Here is a 25,294-nt window from a genome sequence, read left to right on the forward strand (position 1 = left end):
TCCAATTCTAAACTTTTTGGAACCGGAACCGATTGGGTACCCGGTTACCTAATATATGCTAAAATAAATAAATTTTAAATAATAAAAATATGTTGAATGTATCTAATTTGTAAATTAAAAAAAATATTATTAATACCTAACATAAATACAATAGCTTAATGCATATATATCCTTAAAAAAAAAAAGCTTAATGCATATATAAATATAAGTATTAAACGCTATAAATGAACCTAACTAAAATAAGAATTATAATTTGTATTATATTTTAACAATTACATACATAAGTGGGTACCCGGAACCGATACCCGACAGTTCCAATACCAATTCCTAGATTTTAGGACCGGATAAACCAATTCCAATTTCGGATCCAAATTTTAGGACTCGGTTCCAACCAATTCCAAGTCCGGGTCCTAAAATTATGACCGGGTACCCGGTTTGCTCACCCCTAGTTGTAACAAATTTAGGGCATATGGTGAATTAATGTCAGGGGTATTTTGAGATCATGGTGTGAATAATAACAAATGTCAGTGGTATTTGGTAAAATTTGAAAAACTTGGGGGTATTTGGTGAATTTTGCAAAAGGTCAAGGAAATGACACAGAGGATTTCAATCCCTTACAAGAAATGTTCACTCTTAGTGCATGTTAGTGTCTTTTACGCTATGTTTGGATTGAAAAAAATGGAGGGAAAGGAAGAGGAGAGAAATTGAGGGATGCATCCTCCTTTGTTTGGATTTCTAATGTAAGGAGGGAAGGGGAGGGAATTGGAGGGATCCATTTTCCTTCCACTTTTAATAAATTAAATCCGTCCAATAAATCAAATACCTCCATTATTGGAGATATTTGGAAGGAAAATGGAAGGTCTCCTTCCCCCCCCCCCCCCCCCCCTCCCCCCTCCCTTTCCCTTCCCTTTTTTTCCTTCCCCTCCCCTTCCCTTCACTATTGTTATCAAAACATAGTGTTAGAGTGTGATAATAATAGAAAGTATATTTTCTTTTCTAGAATTTGTAATTATTAAGAAGAAGATAAACTGTTGATGTTATTTTAGTCACTTTTGTACATGAAGGCTCATCCAATAAAACTATAATCTGGTTGCATGATGGAAAAAAATTATTTTTCTGTTAAAAATTTATTGAAGTTTGTGATATCGACAACATTTTTCGACATGATTAGAAAAATAATATGAAGCCATTGAAGAGGAGGAAAAATGCTCTAATCCCTTTGTATAAGAAATTAAGAACAAAGGCAATGTCAAATGCCAACTATCTTAGGATCAAATTGATGAGTTATGTAGTGAAAATTTGGGATTTAATGATTAAACAAAGGTTAAGGAGAAGTGTGAAGATTTTGAAGAACCAGTTTGGCTTTATGCGTGCAATGATAGCTATGGAGGCATTGCATCTTATGAGATAACTAATGGAGGACTATTGGGATAAGAAGAAGAATTTACTTATAGTTTTCCATTGATTTGGAAAAGACCGATGATAAGGTTCGGAGGAAGATATTTTGGTTGACTAAAAGGAAAAACTTTTCGCCAAAATATATATTGACATCATTTCGGACAATTAACTTGCGAACCAATCTTGGGAAGATAGAAGACTTCCTTGTTAAAATTGGATTACAAGTTTCAACACTTAGCCCTTTTCTTTTTGGTGTAGTCATGGATGAATTAACGAGTTCAACTCAAGATGATGTGCATGATTTATGTTGACGATATTGTGTGACGAGGAAAAAAAAGATGTGGAAAGTAAGTTGGAGTTGTGAAGACAAAAATTTGGAATTTCTAGGTTTTTTATGCTCATAATTATGATGAGATATGTAGAATTTAAGTTTAGTAGAGTTAGAAAAAAGGAGGCAGGGATGGGAGAATTGTCTAAGGTTCATTTTTTCCAAATATCTGTGATCTATTTAAACACATGTTTATATAAGTGGAAGAGTGCTATGGGGTTTTAATGTGCTATGAGTTAAAGGGAAAAATCTACCACACGACAATTAAGCTTGTATTATTATATGGTACAAAACGTCAATCGTGAATAATTGTCACTTTTATACAATGATTGTGGCGGGTGTTGGATGTCTAAATGTATAAGAAAAGATCGATAGGAATTAAGCCACTTTAGAAGTAGGGGTTAAATCTATTGAGAACAAGATGGGAAGGATCTCCTAAGGTGATTTTGCCATGTAAGACAAAAATCGAGTGAGGCTTCAGAAAGGCAGATTTTAAAGTAATAAAATGCTAATATTGTGAGGGGTGGCGGAAGACCTAAGAGAACTTTGAGGAGGGTGATTTAGAGTGATATGGGGCTATTGGGGATCGAGAAAATTTACCAATAGGTAGACTCACCTTTTGTAAATTACATTGAGGTGACGTTATTATACAACCTTTGTTGAAATTGTTCTATCTTGCCATCAAAAATTAAATCACTAAATGCCTCTATTGTTTGAAAAAAAAACCCGAATTAAGAATTCCTTCACTTTTTAATCATGATAAATCACATTAACCTAATACTACATCCATGTTTTTTGTAACTCCCTTTCTACAAAGTCCTTATACATTATTTCAGTTTTGGCAAGTCCCCTTTACTTATGGCTCTACTACTAGCATTATGCACATTTGTGTAGTTTAAAAGTTAATTTGTTGCTTAAGTAATATAGTAAATATATATTAATCAATAATGCAAATATGAAAAATAAGTCTAATGTTTAGAGTAAATGCATTAAATAAAGCCATTTAAGCTGTATATGCTCACGATATATTATCAAAGTATGGACAATATGTGAACATGGTTAGTGAATGTGAATAAGTTATACTCTCTCCGTTCTTAAAAGCTCGACTCACAAACAGAAGACTCTTGTTTCTAGAATTGCCTAGAAAAAGTGAGTGTTTAAAAAACAAGTGAATAAAGTGAACAAGATCCCATATATGATCATGTTTTGAGGTATAGAAAAATTGTTAAATGATTCGATTCCATTTGCATCTAAATTTCTCAACATCCCAAATGAGACTCATTAAATTAAAAGAGGAGTAAATAATGACACTCTCTACGACTCTACCCTACCCCTATATACTTACCTAATTGCCATTTGCACATACTTATGCACAAGTGAAAAAGTAAAGGGAAAAAAAATAGCTAGGTGAGTATGGATTCAACTTAAGAGAAAATAATAGTGAGAGAAAGGGAACTTGGTAGGAAGAAAAAATTGGGATATATGATCCCAATCAACTGATATTTTATCATTGTAAAACCCTCTAACTTTATACCCAAAATAAGGGAAGCAAATATATGGTATATTCAATTAAAACATATTAGTACTTTACTTTTTCAATTGCCAAAAAAAGTGATTATGAATAAGGTTGTACAGTAGGACAACTGTATGTAAGTATCAAAAGGTGAGCTACCTCATTGTAATTTTTTTTTTTGTAAAACCTCATGCCATTAAAGGCCACAAACCATTGAAATGTGTTTTCCATTATGGGATTGGAGAGATTGGGGAACAATTGTTTTTGAATTGCATATGGTGTTTACTTTGGTAGGCATGAGAGTGGTGGACTGTTTGGTGGTTGGTTTGTGCAATAATTATGATGGTTTAATGTTATGACGACTCTTCATTTCGCTTCCTGTACTCTTGTTGGAATTCGGACATTGATATAGCTATTAATTAGACACTTCATTTTTGACCAAAATCAGACAAAAATTTCAATAAATGGCTATGTCCACAGCCAGACATGTACCTATGTTTGACACTATTAGCCGAGTCTGAGTTACATGAGGATCTAATCTGAAAGACATCAAGATGACCAAGAAGATGTGAGAACATATATTGATGAATAAATACGAAGAATTGAACTTGATGGGAATATGTGAAGCAGTTTCCCGTGCTTTATTGTTTGTTCCCTCTTGTGTGTCTTTCTTAAAAATATTATTGTAACTGTATAGTTTATTTGACTGAGACAAAATTTTATCTTCCAGGTGAGTCAATCAGTTGCACTCTCTAATCGGGGGGAATGTGAATACACAATCAAGGCAAAAGTTGCTCAATCTGGTGGTGCTGCAGCTTTGGTGCTAATAAATAACCAAGATGGTTGGATTTCCTTTTCACTTTCTTTCTTTTTTTATTAGCTTGCAGGGTGTCAATCAGTTATTGTCTGTACATTTTAAATCTTTTGTTTTCATACTCTTTCTAGTCAGTGTTTGTCCTAGTTGATTTTTTGCAAATCAAAAGTATCTGTTGCTTGAAATTGAGCTATGCATAGACAGGAAAAAAAAATACAATCATTATGAAGATGAGCAAGTAAAATACACAATGAACGCAAAACAATGTCTTTTTTGTTTGCAATAGTGACTGGAAGAAATCTATCTATGCTACATGTTTCCTTCTTTTTCTACGGCTTATTTTTTCCTAGTTACTGGCTAAACTGTTTCTTCCAAAAGGGTAGCAGCATAAGATGTACTTGTAGTGATGTTTGTGAGGACAATTAATATTTTGTTGATTTTTCCTTCAGTCCAATATGTTCAAGGTCATGTTGTTTTATAATTGCTGATGGGTATGGATTGTATTGGGAAGAGGAAGAAAGAGAAGATGAGTTGTCAGGCTTCCTTTATTGAAACAAAGGAGGAAACTCTGGTGTAAAAGTTAATTAATAAGAAACCCATTACTATGGTTTACACTATGCAAAAAATTTAATTTAACCTAAGGTCTAAAAGCAGAGAAATCTATAATTAAGGAATTGCCATGTATATTGGTACGATTGTTGCGTGTCTGCTAAAATTAACTATCTTCAACATCCTAATCATGTATAGGGAAATCTAAGGTCGATTGCTTAGAGAATTGGATTGGATTCATCTGAACCCTATGATTTAAAAACATGAAGGACTAACAATCAGAATCAATAAGAAGGAAATAATTTAGTAAATTAAGAATCTAAGTAACGAATGGTCGATAATAATATCTGTTGCCGAAACTTAAACTTATTCACTCACTACAGACTGGCCAGACTCTTTTTTCTAGAAAAGTTTAAAAGTGGATGAAGTAAAAAAGAGTGAGTGGGAGGTAGTAAAAGATATTTGCGAAAATGGAATAATGTAAAAGTGAATCAAACTTCTGAAACACTGAAAATAAAGAAAGTGAGTTGAGCTTTGGGAACAGAGGGAGTAACTATAGTTACACCTTTCATTCTCACAATTCAATAATTTTTTTCTTTATATATCTACATACCTTACAAAGAGTTAGCCAAGCATACTAAGAATCAAGAATTGAAAAAACAAAATTCTAATTCAAAGAATTATCTAATTTAATAACATGTGAATATCAATGTAATAAAAACAAGCAATCTGTAAATATTATTCAATAACCAATTGGAATATCAATTACATGTGTAGGAATTTTGAGTGTTGTGCTTCTTTCATATCCTTGTTGGATTGGCCGGGGTGTTTAAAAACCTAGTCCGCACTTGACAAATAGAATGGGCTAGAACGAAGAAAACCGATCCGGTCTATTTGCAAAGTCAAAATTTTTGGTTTCTAGTCTTGTTTTTTCCAAAATCCTTAAAAGCCGATCTTGGACTGGACACGTATGTTGTTTAAAATTATACATAAAAAATTTATAATGATTAATTTTCTTCTTTAATACCCTCCTCCGCAATACTTCCCGAAAACGGATTTCTTTTTCTAATGTAATATTTCCCTAAATGGAAATATACTACACTACTCCGCCCGCCCCATAATTACTGACAAATATACTATTTTGGGTGTCTCAAAATGTTCCTCTTATTACTAAAAATAACACCCAATCATTACTTACTTTTTATCTTTTCCATAAAAATTACACACATATAAAAAAAATCATTACTTACTTTTTCATACAAAATACACACATACCTAAAAAATCATTACCTACTTTTTTAACTTTTCCATACAATATTCTCTACTTTTTATCAACATTCTTCACTTTTTAGCTTTTTCATACAATATTCCTCTACTTTTTCCATCCTCCTTAAAAACCGTACTTTTTAGAGTTATTTGCCTGTAATTATGGGACGGAGGGAGTATTTTATTATTTCTCTCATCACATGGTCCCAATTCATACTTTTTTAGGGAATGTTTGGTTCATTGAGCTGTGATGGATTGGTATGGATATCCATACCAGAGTGCTATGGAATCAAAAACCCCATACCAACCTAAAGTTGTTGGAAACTTGGGAATTATGTTGGAATGGTTTCTGTATCCAATATTAATGCTTGTTTAACTTTTAGAATGGATTCTTAGTCTATAATCACTTTGACCTTTTATTTATTTAATAAGTCACATTGAGTTTTATGTAGTTACTTACAAAAAAACGTTTATATTTTGTAAAGGAAGCGCAAGCAATTAAATTCTGTAACATTACATCTGATCAGTGTTTAAGATTAAATAAGCATGGCATCTTCCACTATGAGAGAACACTCTTTTTCATATGATGAAAAAAATAGGATAAATAGTACTTGGACAGTCAAAAGCCCTTAAAGGAACGAACCCCTTTTACTGTGAAAAAAAGAAACAGGAGTTAGAGGAGAAGAAGATCATGTCCGGCGTGATTTCACATCGAACTCAATTGATGACGACAATTGCATTCTTTATTTAAACTCTATTATGATCAGCCAACAAGAAAATTATTGAAAGTTCATCAAAGACAATTACAAGTTTAAAATAAAATTATCTTGTCAACTAGAATCTAACCATGCCACAGAAGATTGAAGGAAGGAACAACCAGTGACAGATCTCCAGCTTCCGAGACATTCATTTCTTGGGTATGGGTGTATACTTGCTGCTTAAGATTTTCTCTCTCCTCATCTCAAGCTTGAGTTTTATAACTTTTAACCCCAACAAGCCCCCACATACATAAAATTTTAGCAAATTCAACTCGTACCTAAAACTCCACCCGGGTCAACGTGCAATTCAGAAAAACGGAGGCAGTGTGTTGGAAGGTTTATACATTATGAGTCTGAGAAAAGCTGTTAGACTTCTTGATCGCGCTATTTCATATTAGGCTTTCAAAAGCGACATCCAATTAGTTTTCTTTTATTTATATCTCCTTGATTCCATGCTATTATAAAAATCTGTACAAAAATATTGCAAACTGGTCTTTGGGTCTCTTTTTAGGTCTTCCAGTGAAAAACTCTTTGACGTAGTATTTCAGATTGCTCCCATTTTATTTCATTTGGAGCATGGCTCAAAAATAGTGCATAGTTCATATTTTTTGTAGATTAATAATTAAAAATATAGCAACTCGTATTTTGGGATGGAAAATGTACTTATTAATGTCATTATACCCATATTTTTCAATATAAATTTTTTATTTTAAAAAAAATTGTACTATAAATAATATTCCCTCCATCACATTATACCTTGTTCATTCATTTGTTTTATTTTGTCCCAAATACTATTATTATTTCCCTACACTTTCTCAGCAGTCAATTAATCGTATTTCTTTCTCCTTGTTGGGTTAAATTACCCCAATATCCTTATTACTTTCTCTTTTTTCTAAATCCCAAGTGAGTTTCCCACCATCAATGATAATTTCGTAAATTATGGTATTATTGCACTTACCCTCCATCTTTTTCCTTAAGTTTTAGTACTCACTACTTTTATTAAAGTTTCATATTTTACAAATACACTATATTTTTTCTCCAATAAATGTGTGCTGAAGAGAACCGAGTAACCTATTTTGGGACGGAGGGAGTAAGTCTGTGACCTTATCATTTATGCATTGAACAATTTGGTAAAACTCCATGGTAAGAAGATAGTGCTTTGGATATAGACTAATGGGAAAAGGAATTCTAGAAATAAATAAGTGCAACAATTTGAAGTTTACACTATTTAGATACTAACTTCGACGTTGGGGGGGAAAGAAGACATACATGTATAATTTGTATCAGAGCAGTTTAACGATAATACTTATCATCAACTTTAACTCCCCCCCCCCCCCCCCCCCTCTTTCCCGGCCGGAAATTAAAAGAGTAAAAGAATAGTATACTTACAAGTCTGCTCCTTTCTCTCATTATTTCTCCCCTTCCAAGTCTTACTGCCTCAAAATAGAAACAATTAAAAAATAATGATAAAAAAAATTTGGGTGGATTATACACGAGAAGAACCTATATTGAAGCCTTTCTATCAATTTCCCTTTTCTAGTTTCCTCTCCCATGCATATACAAGGTTTGAAATTTGCAGATTATTTGTCATCGCCATTTTTTTCCTCCATTTCATATTTAAGTGAATCTAAATGAGCAGTCAGTGAAACCATATACACTTATATTCAATATTGCAAAATAGAATAAATTTGAAGGGTAAAATAACTAACACCTTAAATTTGTATAGTGAAATTATGAAACAAAATATAAAGCTGTATGTCTTTTATATGTTAATATGGAGTATTTTTCTTGCCTTGCAGAACTAGATGAAATGGCTTGTTCCAAGAATGTAACTGATTTGAACATTACTATTCCTGTCGTCATGATTTTAAAATCCGGAGGAGAAATTCTTAGCAAAGCTATTGAAGCAAGGAATCAAGGTACTTGTAACCTTTTCATAAATGAATTTTTGGAAGTTTAATAGCAAAATAAGGTTAAATAGTAAAATAGGTGTTAGGGGGGACAAAGAGTTAGCCTTTGCCAAATTCCAGTAGCAGTAAGAATAACTATGGTTAAAGTTGGGTGATAGTCTTCTGCTGCTTAACCTCTTTAACCTGTACTAATGTCCTTTTCCCTTATTTCTTTTTGGGGATTTATTTCCAGTGGAGCTGCAAATAGACTTGCTAAAACGTCCAGTTATTGATCTCCCTAGGACCTTATTATGGGTTATAGCTGTTGCAACACTTACAATTGCTTGCATCTGGCCGGATCTATGTGTACAGGAAGAGACTGATGAAAGCTATGATGAACTGTCACGAAAGGTTTACTACTTAAATCTCATTTAAATTTGAACTACTGTGCTTGTCCTGTCTGGAAGTATATTTTTTCGTGTGTAGATTTACCTACTTCTCAAATTATATGTTCTATGATGACAAAGTAGTCTATATAATGTTTGGGTATAAGCTCTTTTTTGTTCTTGGAATTTTATCTTTTCCCTCTATTACAATACAAACATAATTCTTACTTCAGTCTAGTAGGGTTATCCTTTGTTCATTTCTTCTATGTTGCTTCTTTTTCTTTTGTTTGTCAATTTCAATAAGCCTATGGTGTAAATTTGGTATATACTTATAGAAAATAAACAAAATCTAAAGTTAAGGTTCTCTGTTATATGTTGATGATAACAGATGGTTGATTTCAAAATGCTTTTCATGGGTTTTAATACAAATAACTACTGCCTCTGTCATTTTTTGTTCTGCTCACTTTCCAATTTAAGCCGTCTTACCCATTCAGCCTTCGATATTTACACAATTCATACTCTCTCACTTTATTCACCTTACCCCTTTTTACTATTTTACCCCTTCAGCCTTCGATATTTACACAATTCATACTCTCTCACTTTATTCACCTTACCCCTTTTTACTATTTTACCCCTTCAGCCTTCGATATTTACACAATTCATACTCTCTCACTTTATTCACCTTTTTTCTTACACAAACCCACCTTTTTACATTCTCTCTCTTATTTTATCTTACACCTACTCACTTTCTTCAACAATTTTTTGAATTGCACATCTATAGTGAGTAGAACATAAAAGAACGGGTATTATTTACCCCATAACAAATGTTAAATATCATTGAAAATCTCGTATTATTTGTTTGAATGATAAATCTCTTGTTTTACAAATGCTAACTTTTTTGTTGGGAAAACAATTCATATTTTTGTACAACTTGGTTAGTTATACTAGTGTTTTAGGGTTAAACTTTTTCATAATTTTATTTCATTCTTAAATTTATATTATATATGTTTGTGTGGTTTGTTGTAATGTACTATGGCCAATGTGTTGGTTGATGACATGTAGCAAAATGATTGCGACATTATGTTTTAGCCTTTTGAAGGCTTTTGCCTTAAGATAAGTTAAGAGTCTCTAAAATAAGTTGTTACATTGTAAAGGAATTTAGGATTAGATAGAAAATTGCTTCTGGGGTGGGCTTTCTTTTTTAATAGTTAATGAGCAGCCCAGAGGAGCTGGGTTGGATATGTGAGGTATGCTTGGGTGCTAGGGTGTCTTCTTGTTGTGGATAAGATTGCTAGTAGCCTAGTAGCATACACTCCGTACAGGGCCTTAAAGTAGGAAGGGATTTCATTTGTGTTACTAATATGTCGTTTACACAAGCAACATTATCGGTTTCCTAACTTTTAGAGTTCGATCATGTCCTCACTTCTTCAGGCATTTTGCTTGGTTTCAGTCTTTAAACTTGGGAAAGTATTCCACACCTTTTTTATCTTGCTTCATTTTAATATCAACCACTTGGATGTCTACAGTTAACTTACCTTGGTGTCTCATATAGTCATAAGGTGGGAACCTTACGATAATTTCATACAGATGGAAGATAGCACATTTTTCTTTGAGTTGAAGAATTATTCTTATGATGCTAGTAGTTTACAATTTGGAAATACAAGGGAACTAAGCTGTTATGGTAGGTGTTTTGCTGCTGTCTCTTGGGTATTGTGATCTATAAGAAATAATTGAAATTGTCAAGAGCTGAACATCTAGTTAGGTAGCTTCAGGATAGAGAGGAGTATCAATTAGCTACCTTGCCCTTTCTTCTAACTAACGTATTTCTTTATTTCTTCCCCTCCCCCCTTTTGTCATTACTAAGAAATAAGGTTTGGGCTGAATGGGGAGTTACTTTAGTTGAAGGGCTTCACTCATTGTCATGCTTTATTTTAAGTCAGTGATATTAGGATGACCAGCTATAAGCCGATAAGTAAAACCTTGTAGTGCTCCAAGAGTTTAAGTCTTGGTCGCTTTCGGATTTGTAGTTTTACCTATGACTTTGTGTTCCAGTGTAAATTATGCTCTAAAGTTGGTTTTGTATCTTTAAGGTATATAAATATTACATATTTAAAAATACTTGGAGTCCAAATTTTAAAAGATTTAAAGAAGATTGGGAGGGCAAAATTCTAGACCTTTATCTAAGGTGACATATAATTTAGAAAATTAACTTGGAGTCTTCTAACTGTTAATCCTCTTATAAATTGATATCTTGGAATGAATAGTCTATATTCATCAATTAAATTTCTTTATAATCTTACAGGAATCTTCTGCAGCCAAGGATGATTTTGAGCTGGATACACTTGACATAAATGTGATGGGTGCTGTGGTTTTTCTCATCGTGGCTTCAGCGTTCCTGCTGCTATTATATTTTTTTATGTCATCATGGTTTGTCATTGTGCTGATTATTATGTTCCTCATCGGAGGTTCTGAGGTAATATCTGGTTTCTGACAATTCTTATCTGCTATTGGCTGCTAGAATTTTTCTTTGGCTAGAGTTGGAATGTAGAATACTACTTGAGTTGAGAATTTCTTCCCTCCAACCTCAGGTCAATACATGATGAATATATTGTTTAACTCTAAAGATATATGTAATATGTAAATAGCAGAACTTGTGTGCACATGTATCTGCACTTGGCTTTCCTCTTGCATGCCAAATGTCTTGTTCTTAGCAAACTATGAACAAAGTTATCACAAAGTATAAATTACAGAGATCAAAATTAATACTTACGCATAAATTACATGTATAATTTAAAATTATAAATTATGGAAATGGAAATTTTTTGGATGCTATAATTTTAAATGCTTCTGCTGTTCATAAATTGTCTTATGGTTAGGGTCAGGTGCACGTATGAACAGTTTTAATAAGGGAGTGTAAGCTTTCATCTGGATTATTAAAGCTAATTTTATGAAATTATGTGTTAAATTTATGAAAGTTAAATAACTCAACTTTCTCCCATGAACGATTTGCGTCAAGGGATTAGTTCAATCCAAAACTTGAGATAATGATATTCTTGTTAATCATTGCAAACTTACTTGTATTGAGGGTGATTTTTCCAATAAATGTCAAATATACTTCCTTTGTTTTTTAAAGCTCTTTTTATGCCACATTCTGGATTCTCTCACCTAATTTTTTTTTACCAAACTTCAACTATTTTTTTTTTTATTTATTTATTTTTTTCACGTAAATTATTTTTATTGTTTTTTTTGCTGGACTTAAATTTACTAAATTTAAGTAATTTTATTATTTAAAATGTGTTTTTATTGATTTGCTATTATATTGTTCTTTGAAGTTATTGCATTTTACCGATTTACATTTATTTTTACTTCACTTAAATTATTTTCATTGAAAATTACTTTTAAAGGTGAAAAAATGAACCGAATAGGGGCTTACTTTCCTTAAAATTATTTTAATATAATTTAGTTTTTTTCTCCTCGCTTTCTTCCTTACCCTACCAGTTGGAGCCTATGTGATCCAACAACAATGCCCATGTTTCTTGTTGATGGAGTACAAGTTCTACAATACATGTATATAGTAAAATTTTATAAGGATATAACTTTTTGAAGTTTAGTTCACTTGTTTTGGACTTTGCATCAAAGTTGTTTTTTAATCTTTATTTTTAATTAACAAATTTGTCAAAGGTTATTTGCAATTTGTGTAGAAGAGCCCGTTGTACCTTGCTAGACCCATTTACCATCTAAAGATCCGGCCTTTTTACCACTATCTCTTGTTCCCTTTCATTTTTTTACCACTGAAAAATACAAATGTTTTAAATTTATTACTTCCTCATTTTTTTTTTGGAAAAATTGACAGGAATATTATGGCATTTGAGACCTTTGATAGTCCCCCAATAAAGTGACCTTTGTACATGATCTTACATAAATGGGGCAAAATTGATTGGTAACCTGTTTAATGAGTTAGTATTAGGGGTGAGAAAGACTGGGTACCTGGTCAAAAACAATGGAACTGGTTAGAACTGGGTCCGAGATTTTGGAACTGGTCTTAACTTGGTCTGATAATTATAGAATTGGTCCAGTTCCAAAACCGGGTACCTGGTTTCTCAACAACTTTGCAATATTCAACAACTAAATTGGCTAAAATTCCTTGTAAGATTTCACTGTCATATAAAAAATTAGCAAGCAATTACAAGTTAAATAAGTAATCAAGAATCCACAAAGTGTATACTTTCCCCTCCATATCTAATTGTGCTCGGGAAAAAAAAAATCACTAGTCACAATTTCATATTATCAAAATTGAAATATAAAGAAAAAGATGCAATGATGAAAATTGAAAAAGTAATAAAATTAAGAGGGAGAAAGTATGGTTTTAGAGTAGTGGAGTATTGAAGAAAGAGGAAGGAAGGAAGAGGAATAGAGGATGGCGTGAGAATTGAAAATGAGGGAAACCAAGAGGTTGAGTGTGTGAGAATGGAACATCTGATAGAGATTGAGAGTTTTTTAGGGTAGTTTATGGGATAGGGCCTTATATTACACGGGCTATATATATATAACCCAATCCTAATACATGCACCTGATTTAATCGTGTAACGGGTCCAAAAATGCAGGACTTGGAACTGGAACTAGTTCTAACCGGGTCCATATTTTTTGAATTGGATTTGGATCTAGTTGAACTAGTTTCTGGTCCAGACCCATCGGGTCCAAACCAGTTCCAGTTTTGGAATCAGGTATCCGGAATTTTTGCTCACCTAGTATGACACGTGTCACTTTGTAATTGGTTAATTTTTTTTTTTTTTTTACAATTTTCTTATTTTAAAAATTGATTTTAATTTAAAAAAAAAAAAAAAATCCCAGCCCCCCACCTATCCCCACACTGTCACGACCTCGCCCAACTAGTAGAGAAAGGGTGTGGCCTGGTGGTCGGGTTTAGGCCGAGAAGAAGAGAGAAATGTGGGCAAGTCTAGCTGTGAAGGAGAGAGAGATGGGTGGATTTTGGGCTGAAAAGGAGAGAGAGGTCGCGGGTTTGGGTTGAGATGGTCGTGGCAGCCAGAGTTGGAAGGGGAAGGAGGTGGGGCTGCTGGATTTGGGAGAGTAAGGAGGTGGGGTGGTCGAATTTGGGAAAGGAAGGTGGTGGGGCTGTCAAATTTTTGAGGGGAAGGTGGTGGGCCTGTCGAATTTAGGAGGGGAAGGGGGTGCGGTGGTCGGATTTTGGAGGGGAAAGGGATGCGGCGGTTGAAGTTTGGAGGGGAAGCTAAGGGGGTGCAGTGGTCGGATTTGGGAGGGGAACGTGGTGGGGCTGCCGGATTTTGGAGGGGAAGGGGCACCGATGGTTGGATTTTGGAGGGGAAGGGGATGCGGCGGTCGAAGTTTGGAGGGGAAGCTAAGGGGGTGCGGTGGTCGGATTTGGGAGGGGAACGTGGTGGGGCTATTGAATTTGAGAGGGGAAGAGGGTGCAGTGGTCAGAATTTGGAGGGGAAGGGGGTGAGCTGCCGAAATTAGGGGGTGGGAGGGTGGTGGTAGGTTGTGCAAAAGGGAGGAGGGAAGGTGGTTGGAGGGGAAGAAGTTTTTTTTAATTAATTTTTTTTATAAAAAAAAAGAAATATGTTAAAATTGAAATAAATAATCTAACCAATCATAATGTGACACATGCCCTTTAACCTATTAAATAGGTTACAAGCTTTTTATCCTATTTTTGGAAGATTATGTGAAAAGGTCATTTTATTGAGGTGTTATCCAAAGGTGGTTTTATTTATGGCACATGGGGTAAAGGTCATAATATTCCCGTCAATTTTTCCTTTATTTTTTTTAAAATTTTTTTTAAAAATTTTGTAAGTGAGACGTTTTGACTTTTTGCATTATTCACCTAATCCGCTTTGACTAATATGATTTATACATATGAAAATAAATAGTCTTGTGAGTACTTGTTCAAATCGTCTCAATGAATAGATAATCAATATTTAATTATTATAATTTTTACTTATTCATAATTAAAGGCATTATTAATCAAAGTTTGACATAAGCATACGTGAACAAAAGAAACTTTTCACCTAAAAAAATTACATAGGGAGTGTAGCGTTAGATTTTTCTCTTGTTCTTCATTACAGCGCGCATTTTTCTGTCATTCGAGTAGGATTCTAGGAAACAGTGTGTTTGGGACTGTTTACAAAACTTATATCTTGCCTTCAGAAATTATTGCAGAAGTGAAGAGATCAAAGCATACCCATGATTATTGCTCGTTTAATAAAAATAAGCAAATTATAAACTATATGAAAGTTGACTTTCATGTAGTTTGCTCATTCTAATAAAATGGGCAATTTGACTTACCTAAATTTTGCTCATTTTGATAAAATGAGGAAATTTTTTTTTATAGTGAGTTTCTTTCATATATTTTGCTCGTATAAATGAGCAAATTTTAAAAAATGTCAGCTTATACTGACTTCCATTAATCATGCTCATTTCCTTAAGTGAGCAATTTTTTGAAAATCAGTGTAAACTCACATCCATAAAATTTGCTCATTTTATAGGAATGAGCAAATTTTTATAAAGTCGGTTTATATTGACATCCATAAAATTTGCTCATTTCATTAAAATGAGCGAATTTTTGAAAGTCGGTTTATTCTGACTTCCACAAATTTTGCTCATTACTTCAAATGAGCAAATTTAGTTAAACAGTTCATTGTAAGTTGTAAAACAATTACAATGTCAAGAGCAACATACATCAAAATTGATGAATCAACCGGATTGCTTCCTTCATTATTCATTGAAGATGATGACAAATTTGATTATGCAAATAATTGTGATGCTTTGAGGTTTTTAGGATGGATTCTCTACATTTTCGCAATTGTTAGATGTTTAAGGATTTTAGGAACAATTCCGGGGAATGATTTGCAGGAGGAATGAGTAGTTGGGTTTTGTGATGTTAGATTATTAATTGAGGTTGGTGCTAATTGAGGTGTTTTTACTGATTTAAGTCCATTTAACCCTATTTTCCACTAATATTATTAATTGAGGTTGGTGCTAATTGAGGTGTGTTACTGATTTAAGTCCATTTAGCCCTATTTTCCACTAATTTATGAAAATGCCACTGGGTGCTATGGTGCATGCTTTGGAGGTTATTATAGTTTGGGAACTATGCAATATATGGATATATACTCACTCTCTCTCTCTCCCTCTCTCTCTCTCTCTCCATTTTACACAGACTCACCTTCTTCTATATTTTCTTAAATTACGTATCTACAAAGTAGAACATAATTCTGCCAAAAAAAAGTAGAACATAAAAGAACATATAGTGACAAATTTACAATTACTCACTTTATTAATGAGTTATCAGTATTCAGTTTATGCTTTAGCATAAGGGCATAGTGTGTTTAAAGCCCATGTTACTGTATAATCATTTGTATGACAAGTTTCAAAGCATTTCTCTATTTCTTTTGGTGCGTCTATGCTCTGTATGCATAACATTGTCTTGGCAGCTTTGTACTCTGTGAATTTTACCATTAGAAAAGAGAAAACTAGCTAGGTTACCTTCATAGGATTGCATTTTCTTACATTTTTTATGTTGAAGCTTACAAGAGTTAGGATGGTTATTAGTGTTGACTGTGGAGATTGAAATTCACATTTACATTCTGTATGTTGAAGCTTACATGAGTTAGGATGCTTATTAGTTTGGAGATTGAAAATCACAATTCAAAATGGAGGCTAAATTTGATTAATATAATTTGTCTTCTGTGCCCAGAAAAGCTTTTTTTTTTAATGAGTTAAAATCCGGGATTTCTAGTTTGTACCTTCCATATTTATTTATGTTTGCTTTGGTTTGTGGCTTCTCTTATAGGGTTAATTGCTTAAATTTCACTATCACAATTCTGTATTCTGTCTACAGGGAATGTATTATTGCTTCACAAGTCTTTTGCTAAGGTAGGTCTTACATATCCTTTTCTTTGTGGACATTACACAAACTTCATGTACAAGTTCTGTAAATTTTTTAAAAATAACATATTGATTTATTCTGAATGCTTGTTTCTGTTTGATGTTGCTAAGCAGACGATGTGGAAATGCTAGACAAATACATATTAAATTACCTCTGGTTGGGGAATTTTATATTATTCGTTGTTTGTTCTGGTTGGCTTGTTTTGGCTTTGGAATTTTTTGGGTGGTGACTCGACACAGATCATACTCGTGGATTGGTCAAGATATTCTTGTAAGCCCATAAATGTTTTTGTATCAATTTCATATTGATAGTCTTGTGTATGGGACTTCAATGCTTTGTGAGTTCTGGAAGTCCAATTTTACAGAATTTAATGCATGCATAAATTGTGAATAACCTTCATTTAATAATATGCCTGTAATGTATATGTTTAATTACAATTTGTCATTTAGTATGTAGAGCATATCTTTGGAAACATGGCTACATGTCAGATAAATGCTAGGTATTGGGTTTAATTTGACTTATGTTTTTCATCCACATTTGAGGAGAAGTGTTCTTGGCTTATCAAAAACCAAAGTTTAGCTTTTCTGCCCACATCAAAACTAATCTAACCCATTTACAATTATGTTTGCTGTGCACTAAACAAAGGAACCAGAAGCTCTTTTTCTCCTATTTGATGTATAAGCTCTTTTTTCTAATTATTTAAATTTTGTCGGAAGAGAGCATAGCTTTCCATTTATGCTATTTGCACGATGTACACACTTATTGATGGTGCTAGGTGCTAAAATAATTACGGAGTAGATTTTATTTTATTTTTATGAAATCATATCTACTTTTCATGCATAATCTATAGGATTGACGTAAAGTATATTAAATCCTGATCCATTTCTGATTTGATTTGTTGGATACCCAATCTGATTTCATATAATTCAATTATGATTCGTAATGGTTATAAAAAAAATCAAGTTATTGTGGAAACTTTCAAACTTGTTAAAATTCCCCCACTTACCTTCTAAATGAAATCCAACATTAATTCCACATTTCCTAGCCTCTTCCTCGTTTTAGTCTATGATCTTCCTCTCCTCATCCACCTATAACTGTCACCCATTTTTCTCCTTTTTTTTTTATTTATTTTTAGTTGAGCTTTCTTATTTTTCCAAGACTCCCTAGCCAATTGGAGCCTCATCTTGGACATGAAGTAAATATTTTACTAATTTATACGAGGGATATAATAGTTAACTTTTATTTTATATTAGTTAGGAATTATGTGTTTTGGTAATGATTTAAATTATATTGTAGACATGGAATGGCTAAAAATAATATTGGTGAGAATGTTCGATTAAAAAATTGAAAAATAAATAGCAAAGAAAGCTTGAAAAATCATACATTTCTAAAAATTAACCAAAAGTAAATCAAATAAAAAAACAGTTCTTAACCCGTTGGGTTGACCTGAACTTTGGGTTAGGGTTTAGCATTTCTTGACCCATGACCCATGACCCTAGACCTGACCGAACCGACTGACAGGTCTAACTGTATATATTACACGCACACTCTCACTCTGTGAGAATCAAATCGTTTGTTTGACCGACGAACTACGTGGGAAAGTCTCTCTCTCTCTCTCTCTTCTTAGCATATGTTCAATTATCACCCTTATGTATCTTTGGATCCATTCAATTAAGTGTAGTAATAGATTATTTAGATTAGTTGCATTTCTTTTGGCCTGAAATTAGATTTTTGTATTGAGATTTACTACTTAAATCATTTGATTAATCAACATGGTAGTTATTGCAACTTCTGGATCACAATACTAGATTACTAGTTCTTTATTCATTAGTTGCATTGGATATTGAATATGTGGTGATTTTCAATCTGAATTTTTTTGGATATTTGATATCTTAAGTTTTAGGATTGGATTCAGGTATCAATGAATATAATTATTGGATATCCGAATAATGTTCTGCCTAAAGTGACCTTCTTCACTTTGACCGTGTGATGCTACCTGTTTAATTCCTTATGGAGCATTATAGTTGCCCACAAAATGCTGAGATATCACTGTAGCCTGGGAAATCTCTGTTTGCTTTGTTTTGCTGCTTTCTTTTTTGACAAAATTAAATTATCTGAAGGAATCAATATTGGAAAATTTTCACCTAGTTGATACTTTTTGAACTGTTCGGATCGTTCTTAAAAATTATATGTTGAAATAAAATGTAGTGATTTTATCAATTTAACTTACATCAATGTAATTTATTTTGTCAGGGAGTTTGTTTTATGATCAGAGTTCTGCAGATGATTCGGTTGCCCAATATAAAGGTGGTGCAAATAATTCTCTCTATTACATTTTATCTACGTATGGAAGCATACTAGCCTGACCAAATTTCTATCCACAGGTTGCAACAGCGCTATTGTGTTGTGCTTTCTTATATGATATCTTTTGGGTCTTCATTTCAAAAAGTATATTCCAGCAAAGCGTCATGGTTGTGGTGAGATTTTTTGTTACTTGCTTAGGGCTTCTGGGCTATATTTTTTTTTTGCTTGATCATGCATCTGACTTCTCTTGATCAATGGTATCTTGTACTGCCTATCATACTTAGTTTGTTTCTAGTGTCCAAAACTAATCTTTGATAGTTTCATCCTATATATATAGAAAAGAGAAATATAGAATCCTGTCATGATAATCATCTCAATTTGTTTGACTCGTAAATTAATCTCTTGATTGTTGTAGATTGGAGTAACCCCTAATATATAAGTCTCCCTTCTAACATCGTTGCATCTTGCATGGTATTTAGTTATATTCAATACATGGTATGGGAAGGGAATCATGGGACATTTTACACTTTGAATTTGGTACTCTTGGTTAGTATTTGTATGTAAGCTCTCTATTGAGCAGAAAAAAAAAATAGTTAGAGATAGGCGCCTAACACCTAGCCCACAAAATAACAATGACTATTGAAGATGATGAGGTTTCCAGAAGGGAGAAAAAAATTCACTGGTTTCTAGGTTCCATTGGAGGAAAGAGCTAAGTCTCATTTGGCCTGAAAGATAATTGTTGAAGAGCAATATTATTGTCTTATGGTTGCTGGCAAGGCCAATGGAAGTTGTATCTACTTTGGACAGCTTAATGGATTATGACCTTATGATTAGGAGTCTTGATATGTGTAACTTAAGTTTGGTAATTTTAGATTCATGAAAAGAATTTAATTTTTGTTAGTTACTTTTAGAGGGTATTTAGCCTTGATTATTACAATTACAAATAGGAATGCAGTGTTTTGGTATCAAGACATTAGATTGTTATATCATATGTTTTGCTTATCAGTAAATAAAGAATGACGCAGTTATATCATGTCATTCTGGAAGGCTTTTCTTCAGTTTTAATTTTAATTTCATCATATATTGTATTCTTCATCATTTTGGTAAAATAACAGTCTTAAGTATTATCTGGGATTGATCATGATACACTGATGTTTTAGTCATTTTTCCGGGCTATTACAGATCTTTTTTCCACAATACATGCACTGACCTCAAACAGAAAATTCAAGCCTTCATTACCCATGTGAAGAAGGCTTTATTATTTCTTACTATCTAAAGTGCCCTAATAGCCTCCCCTCCTCTCTCTCACACACAGAAAATGGAACCAAAAAGTATTGGCTTGTACAAACTGTTTTCTTTTTATGAGTAACGGAAACAAATGTCTCTATTCATCTTCCACTAGTTAGAGGTAAGCTAGTAAGGTCATGTTCATGTTAATCAAGGCTTATATTTACAATTTCAACCCCCAAATCGTACCTTATTTCACTTCTAAAAGGAAGTTCTAGCTTGCAAGTTTGTGGTAGCTCACCTTCTCGGACTTGTTTTCTTGTTTAGGTCTGGAAATATGTAAACTCTTAATTGCTGGTTAATATTATACATTGCTCATAACCTCATTTAGCTATCACGGTATCACCCCTGGCCTATTACATAATCTTCAAAAGAGTTACAATGGTAGATACACCTACGAATTAAAATAATAAGAAGAGAGTGCTTTTGACTTCATTTCATACCTTAATCCTTCTAATAGTTATATGTATTTTAAATATATTTATTATTGTTGATTCAAATTTTAAGGTTTTGTTATATTACTAATTTCATGCAATCACTCATTTACATCAACTTTTTTCTACTATAAATTATGAAATATAATAACCTGTGCAATTGCTGGCTCTTACTGATTAAAACTAAATAAAACTTCAAACGATTGATTTGCCTGAATAAAACTTTTGTATGTTGATTTGTTGAATCTTATTTTTTTTCAAGGTGAATTGAACGAGTGCATTGGTTGACATCCCTTCTCTTGTACTTTAAATATCAACATGCCGGAATTTAAGACACCTTTAATAATATTAGCTCCTTAAATAATATATAGCTCCTTATAAAATTCAAGCTACTGAACAACTTGTTAATTATGCACCTTATAAATTTCAACTGTTACCTTTTCAATAAACTTTGTCTTTGTTCTACTTCAGTTAGTGTTGTCAAACATAGTCTTAGTGTATATGCCATCAGCTACGGTCCACACCATTTGATCACTGCCACCACATAGCATTTCTATCCTTATATGACCACTTCCCTTTGCCTTTTAAACTTACCACATTTTGTTTACTCTACACTAATTTGTACTCTGAACAATTCACTGGGAAGAGTAAAGATGATACAAGCCTCATTGGAGTTAGATGTGTACTTCGTATAATTTAATTGAAAAAAGTTGCACATCTATCCTTCTCAATTTCTCGTTATCAGAAATTTCTCATTGGATCTCTTTCTTATGTCAAGTAAGAGAATACCTCCCTTTGAGTAAAAATTACTTATGTGTTCTGAACTCTTGATATTTAAGATCTGACAGTCCAATTTTTACTTGTGGTATAAATTGCTCACATGGTTTAACTCTATTTGTCCCTCCCATTCTCTCTTCAAATTAAGTATTCAAGATTTATGTGGCAGCCAAACTGCCAAAGGGATGTATGCTGAATTTAGAGGCTGGAGATCCCAACAGACAACCAACTTCTCTCTTTCTCTCTCTCAATTTTCTACTGCTGGAAATTATATTGGTGGATGGATTTATGTCATTATGTGTTACCATGTCTGCTTTTTCTTTTTGCACACACATTCAAAAAGAAATTAATGAGAAAATATAAGTTTATCTCCTTGATAAACAAAATATGTTGATTAAATGGCAAAAATGTAAATAAATCAACAATTTTTGGTCATATATGGGTCCCACTGTTTTTTATTTATTTACCAAAATGTCATGACAACTTTTTGGTCATATATGGGTCGTACCGTTTTTGATTTATTTACCAAAATGCGATGATTACTAGACAAACTTGTTGTTTTATTACAAATTTGCTATTTGATAAACAAATTTTGTTTATCAAGGTGATAAACTGGGGCTTTCTCGAAATTAATGTCCGTAATTTTGCTACTGAATATGAAAGATGTTTTGTACTGAACGTGTGCATGTATCTCAAATTACTATCATGCACTTCCATTCTCATATATGGTGGTACTCTCACAGCAACCCAACCATGACGGCTCCCTTGTGTGCATTTTCAATTTGTCTCCAGGTTGCCAGTGGTCAAAATAGCGGTGGAGAAAATCTACCTATGCTTTTGAGAATCCCTCGCTTTGATGATCCATTTAGTGGGTATAATTTGCTTGGCTTTGGGGACATTCTTGTTCCTGGTTTACTTGTCTCATTTTGCTACAGGTATTATTAATTACATTATTTTATCAGGTTGACTAACTTTCATGTACTCTTTCGCTCATCTCTCAGTGTTTTATACTTAATATCGTTCTGTAGTTTAGGTGTTGTATATTTTACATCTGAAAATAGAAATATTTCAAAACTTAAAAGGGTAAAGGTTTTTTCTGCATAAAGTTAAACGTACCAATGTACCATAGCTGTAAAAGTTTTTGAATCCTCTGGGATTATTGAAATATTATTCTTTATGTTCAAAAATTGCTATTGATAGAAGGGATTGCATTAGGATGAGCAATTTCTACTATTGGTTTGGCCTACCTGCTAAAACCTATATCCTATAAATTTCAAAATTTAAGTGATGCCCCTAGGGTTAAGGACTTAGGAGTGTATGGTCTGCCCTTCAACCGAGATGTTTAGGTTTCAATTCTTATAACCTTGTTCATCCCTTCATACCAAGGAAATTTACAAATCCTATCAACAAAACCATAATCTTCTAGCAATACTAGAATTGACATAGCTTTAATAAATAAAATATTCTGAAGATCAGAACATGCTACTTGATATGAGGAATGAGGATAATATCTAACTTGTTCAAAATAAGTTGAATTGGTTGGTTTAGTTCTTCTTAAACTTGATTGAATGCTAGAGATAGAGAGACAATTGCTTTTGTGAAGTTGTGAAGATTAACTGTTTACATTTTTTTTGTCTCAAGTGTAGTAATTAATTTAAAATACATATGTTTCTTCCTTCTAGATTAATTCAGCGATTTTTCTTTGCTGAAAACAGATACGACAAGGCACATAAGAAGGGCTTAATCAATGGATATTTTTTCTGGTTGGTGATTGGTTATGGTGTTGGTAAGTAGCTATTAAATGCTCTTATTTAGGCTTCTGTTGAACTTAACTCTTAATTGGTTTTGCTTCAAACTACTTTTATTAATACGCCTGTAACTATGCTTATAAATACAATTAGCGCATTGAAACCTGAATATTCTTGTTGCCCAGCCTTCTAAAAAAATTCTAACATGCCTGTACGGCTGTTATGCTTATAAATTAACGCATTGAAACCTGAACGTTCTTGTTGCCCACCCCCCTGAAAAAGAAGGAAAAATTCTAACAGAAATGAAAATAGAAGCAACAAGAAACAAATTACGAGCTCGAAAGTGCAGCCTCTTGGGTGGCCTGTCTTACCATTGGGGTTTATGGCCTTAAGGCCCCTTCCCCCACCCTTGAAGAAAGAATGCATGGAGACTACGATTGTGGGGCCGCTGTATCTTGTCAAATGGATTGTTATGCCATGAATTTCATGATTCTTGCAGTTTTTATATATTTATTTTTTGTTAAATCCTTTGCAGGGCTCATATTCACATACATAGCTTTGTCCCTGATGGAACAGGGTCAACCTGCGCTGTTGTATCTCGTACCTTGTACATTAGGTAAAAATATGTCAATAATAGTAAACTGCCTACCCTTTTATGCCTCTTGTTAAGCATATCATCCTAATGTCCATGAGTAATCTGTTGTACAGGTCCGGCAGTTATGTTGGGTTTTTCCCCCACCCTTGAAGAAAGAATGCATGGAGACTACGATTGTGGGGCCGCTGTATCTTGTCAAATGGATTGTTATGCCATGAATTTCATGATTCTTGCAGTTTTTATATATTTATTTTTTGTTAAATCCTTTGCAGGGCTCATATTCACATACATAGCTTTGTCCCTGATGGAACAGGGTCAACCTGCGCTGTTGTATCTCGTACCTTGTACATTAGGTAAAAATATGTCAATAATAGTAAACTGCCTACCCTTTTATGCCTCTTGTTAAGCATATCATCCTAATGTCCATGAGTAATCTGTTGTACAGGTCCGGCAGTTATGTTGGGTTTCTTCAGAGGTGAGCTGAAAGATCTTTGGAATCGTGAATCTTATTCAGAATCAGATGGACAACAATCTGCTGAAGCATGAAAGGCCAGTACTTAGCCAAAATTGTATTTCAACACTGGTCGATATATGTAAGCTACTCATGATCGATTATTGTGCATAATCTTTTTTGCTTTATTATGTTTAATTTTGGAAGGGCTACCATACAATTGGTGTATTAATATGTTGTACAAAATGTATACTTTGCAGTATAGGACTAGAAAAAAAAAAGTACAGGGAAAAAAAACAAAACTGTTAGGCAGCGATTCAGATAGCGCAAAATTACTTCATTCTATATTTGTTCGCTCTGTTGTTCTAGGATTATGATCAATACTGCAGCACTAGTATTGTACATTTCTGTTCCTATTACATGACTCCTTTCCCACCCCCCAACAATCATGCCAGCCATACTTGGGTCAGTTACTATACTGCACCTGAGACTAGCTAGCAGTTTATCCACCTTTGCAAAACGAAGCACATCACTAAAATTAAACAAAACCGTTGCCACACAGCACCTGAGACTAGCTAGCAATTTACCTACCTTTGCAAAAACGACGCTCATCCTAAAATTGAATATAACAGTTACTACATGCCGCACCAGATACTAGCTAGCAATTTATCTACCTTTGCAAAAAGAAATGACAAATTGACAATATTATTTACTAATATCTGACCATCAATTGCCTTTTTCCTTTGTATGTAAAGCTTCTTGTTAGATCTACTAACGGTTTGGCATGAACATTGAAAATGTAATGGAAGCGAAACAAATAAAAGGAAGGAAAGGAATTATTTTTGTTTGGATTAACCATGGACAGGAATAGCT

The 25,294-nt window shown here is 33.3% G+C and overlaps 1 protein-coding gene across 1 annotated transcript in view; it reads left to right on the forward strand.

Annotated features, from left to right (window-relative positions):
- Window positions 1-24,768, forward strand: part of LOC145597814 (signal peptide peptidase-like 5) — a 29,918-nt gene extending 5,150 nt beyond the window's left edge. Inside the window, exons 3-16 of the mRNA XM_081654064.1 lie at window positions 3,970-4,081; window positions 8,426-8,545; window positions 8,769-8,926; window positions 11,204-11,374; window positions 16,778-16,812; window positions 16,939-17,095; window positions 19,079-19,132; window positions 19,210-19,302; window positions 22,420-22,562; window positions 23,343-23,413; window positions 23,911-23,991; window positions 24,084-24,146; window positions 24,243-24,323; window positions 24,416-24,768. Coding sequence (XP_081510190.1) covers window positions 3,970-4,081; window positions 8,426-8,545; window positions 8,769-8,926; window positions 11,204-11,374; window positions 16,778-16,812; window positions 16,939-17,095; window positions 19,079-19,132; window positions 19,210-19,302; window positions 22,420-22,562; window positions 23,343-23,413; window positions 23,911-23,991; window positions 24,084-24,146; window positions 24,243-24,323; window positions 24,416-24,516 — 1,440 coding nt within the window. The 3' untranslated portion in view covers window positions 24,517-24,768. The remainder of the gene's footprint in view (window positions 1-3,969; window positions 4,082-8,425; window positions 8,546-8,768; window positions 8,927-11,203; window positions 11,375-16,777; window positions 16,813-16,938; window positions 17,096-19,078; window positions 19,133-19,209; window positions 19,303-22,419; window positions 22,563-23,342; window positions 23,414-23,910; window positions 23,992-24,083; window positions 24,147-24,242; window positions 24,324-24,415) is intronic.
- The last annotated feature ends 526 nt before the right edge of the window (window positions 24,769-25,294 follow it).

Source organism: Chenopodium album, chromosome 2 (genome assembly GCF_948465745.1).
Source record: "Chenopodium album chromosome 2, dcCheAlbu1.1, whole genome shotgun sequence".
NCBI lineage: Eukaryota > Viridiplantae > Streptophyta > Magnoliopsida > Caryophyllales > Amaranthaceae > Chenopodium > Chenopodium album.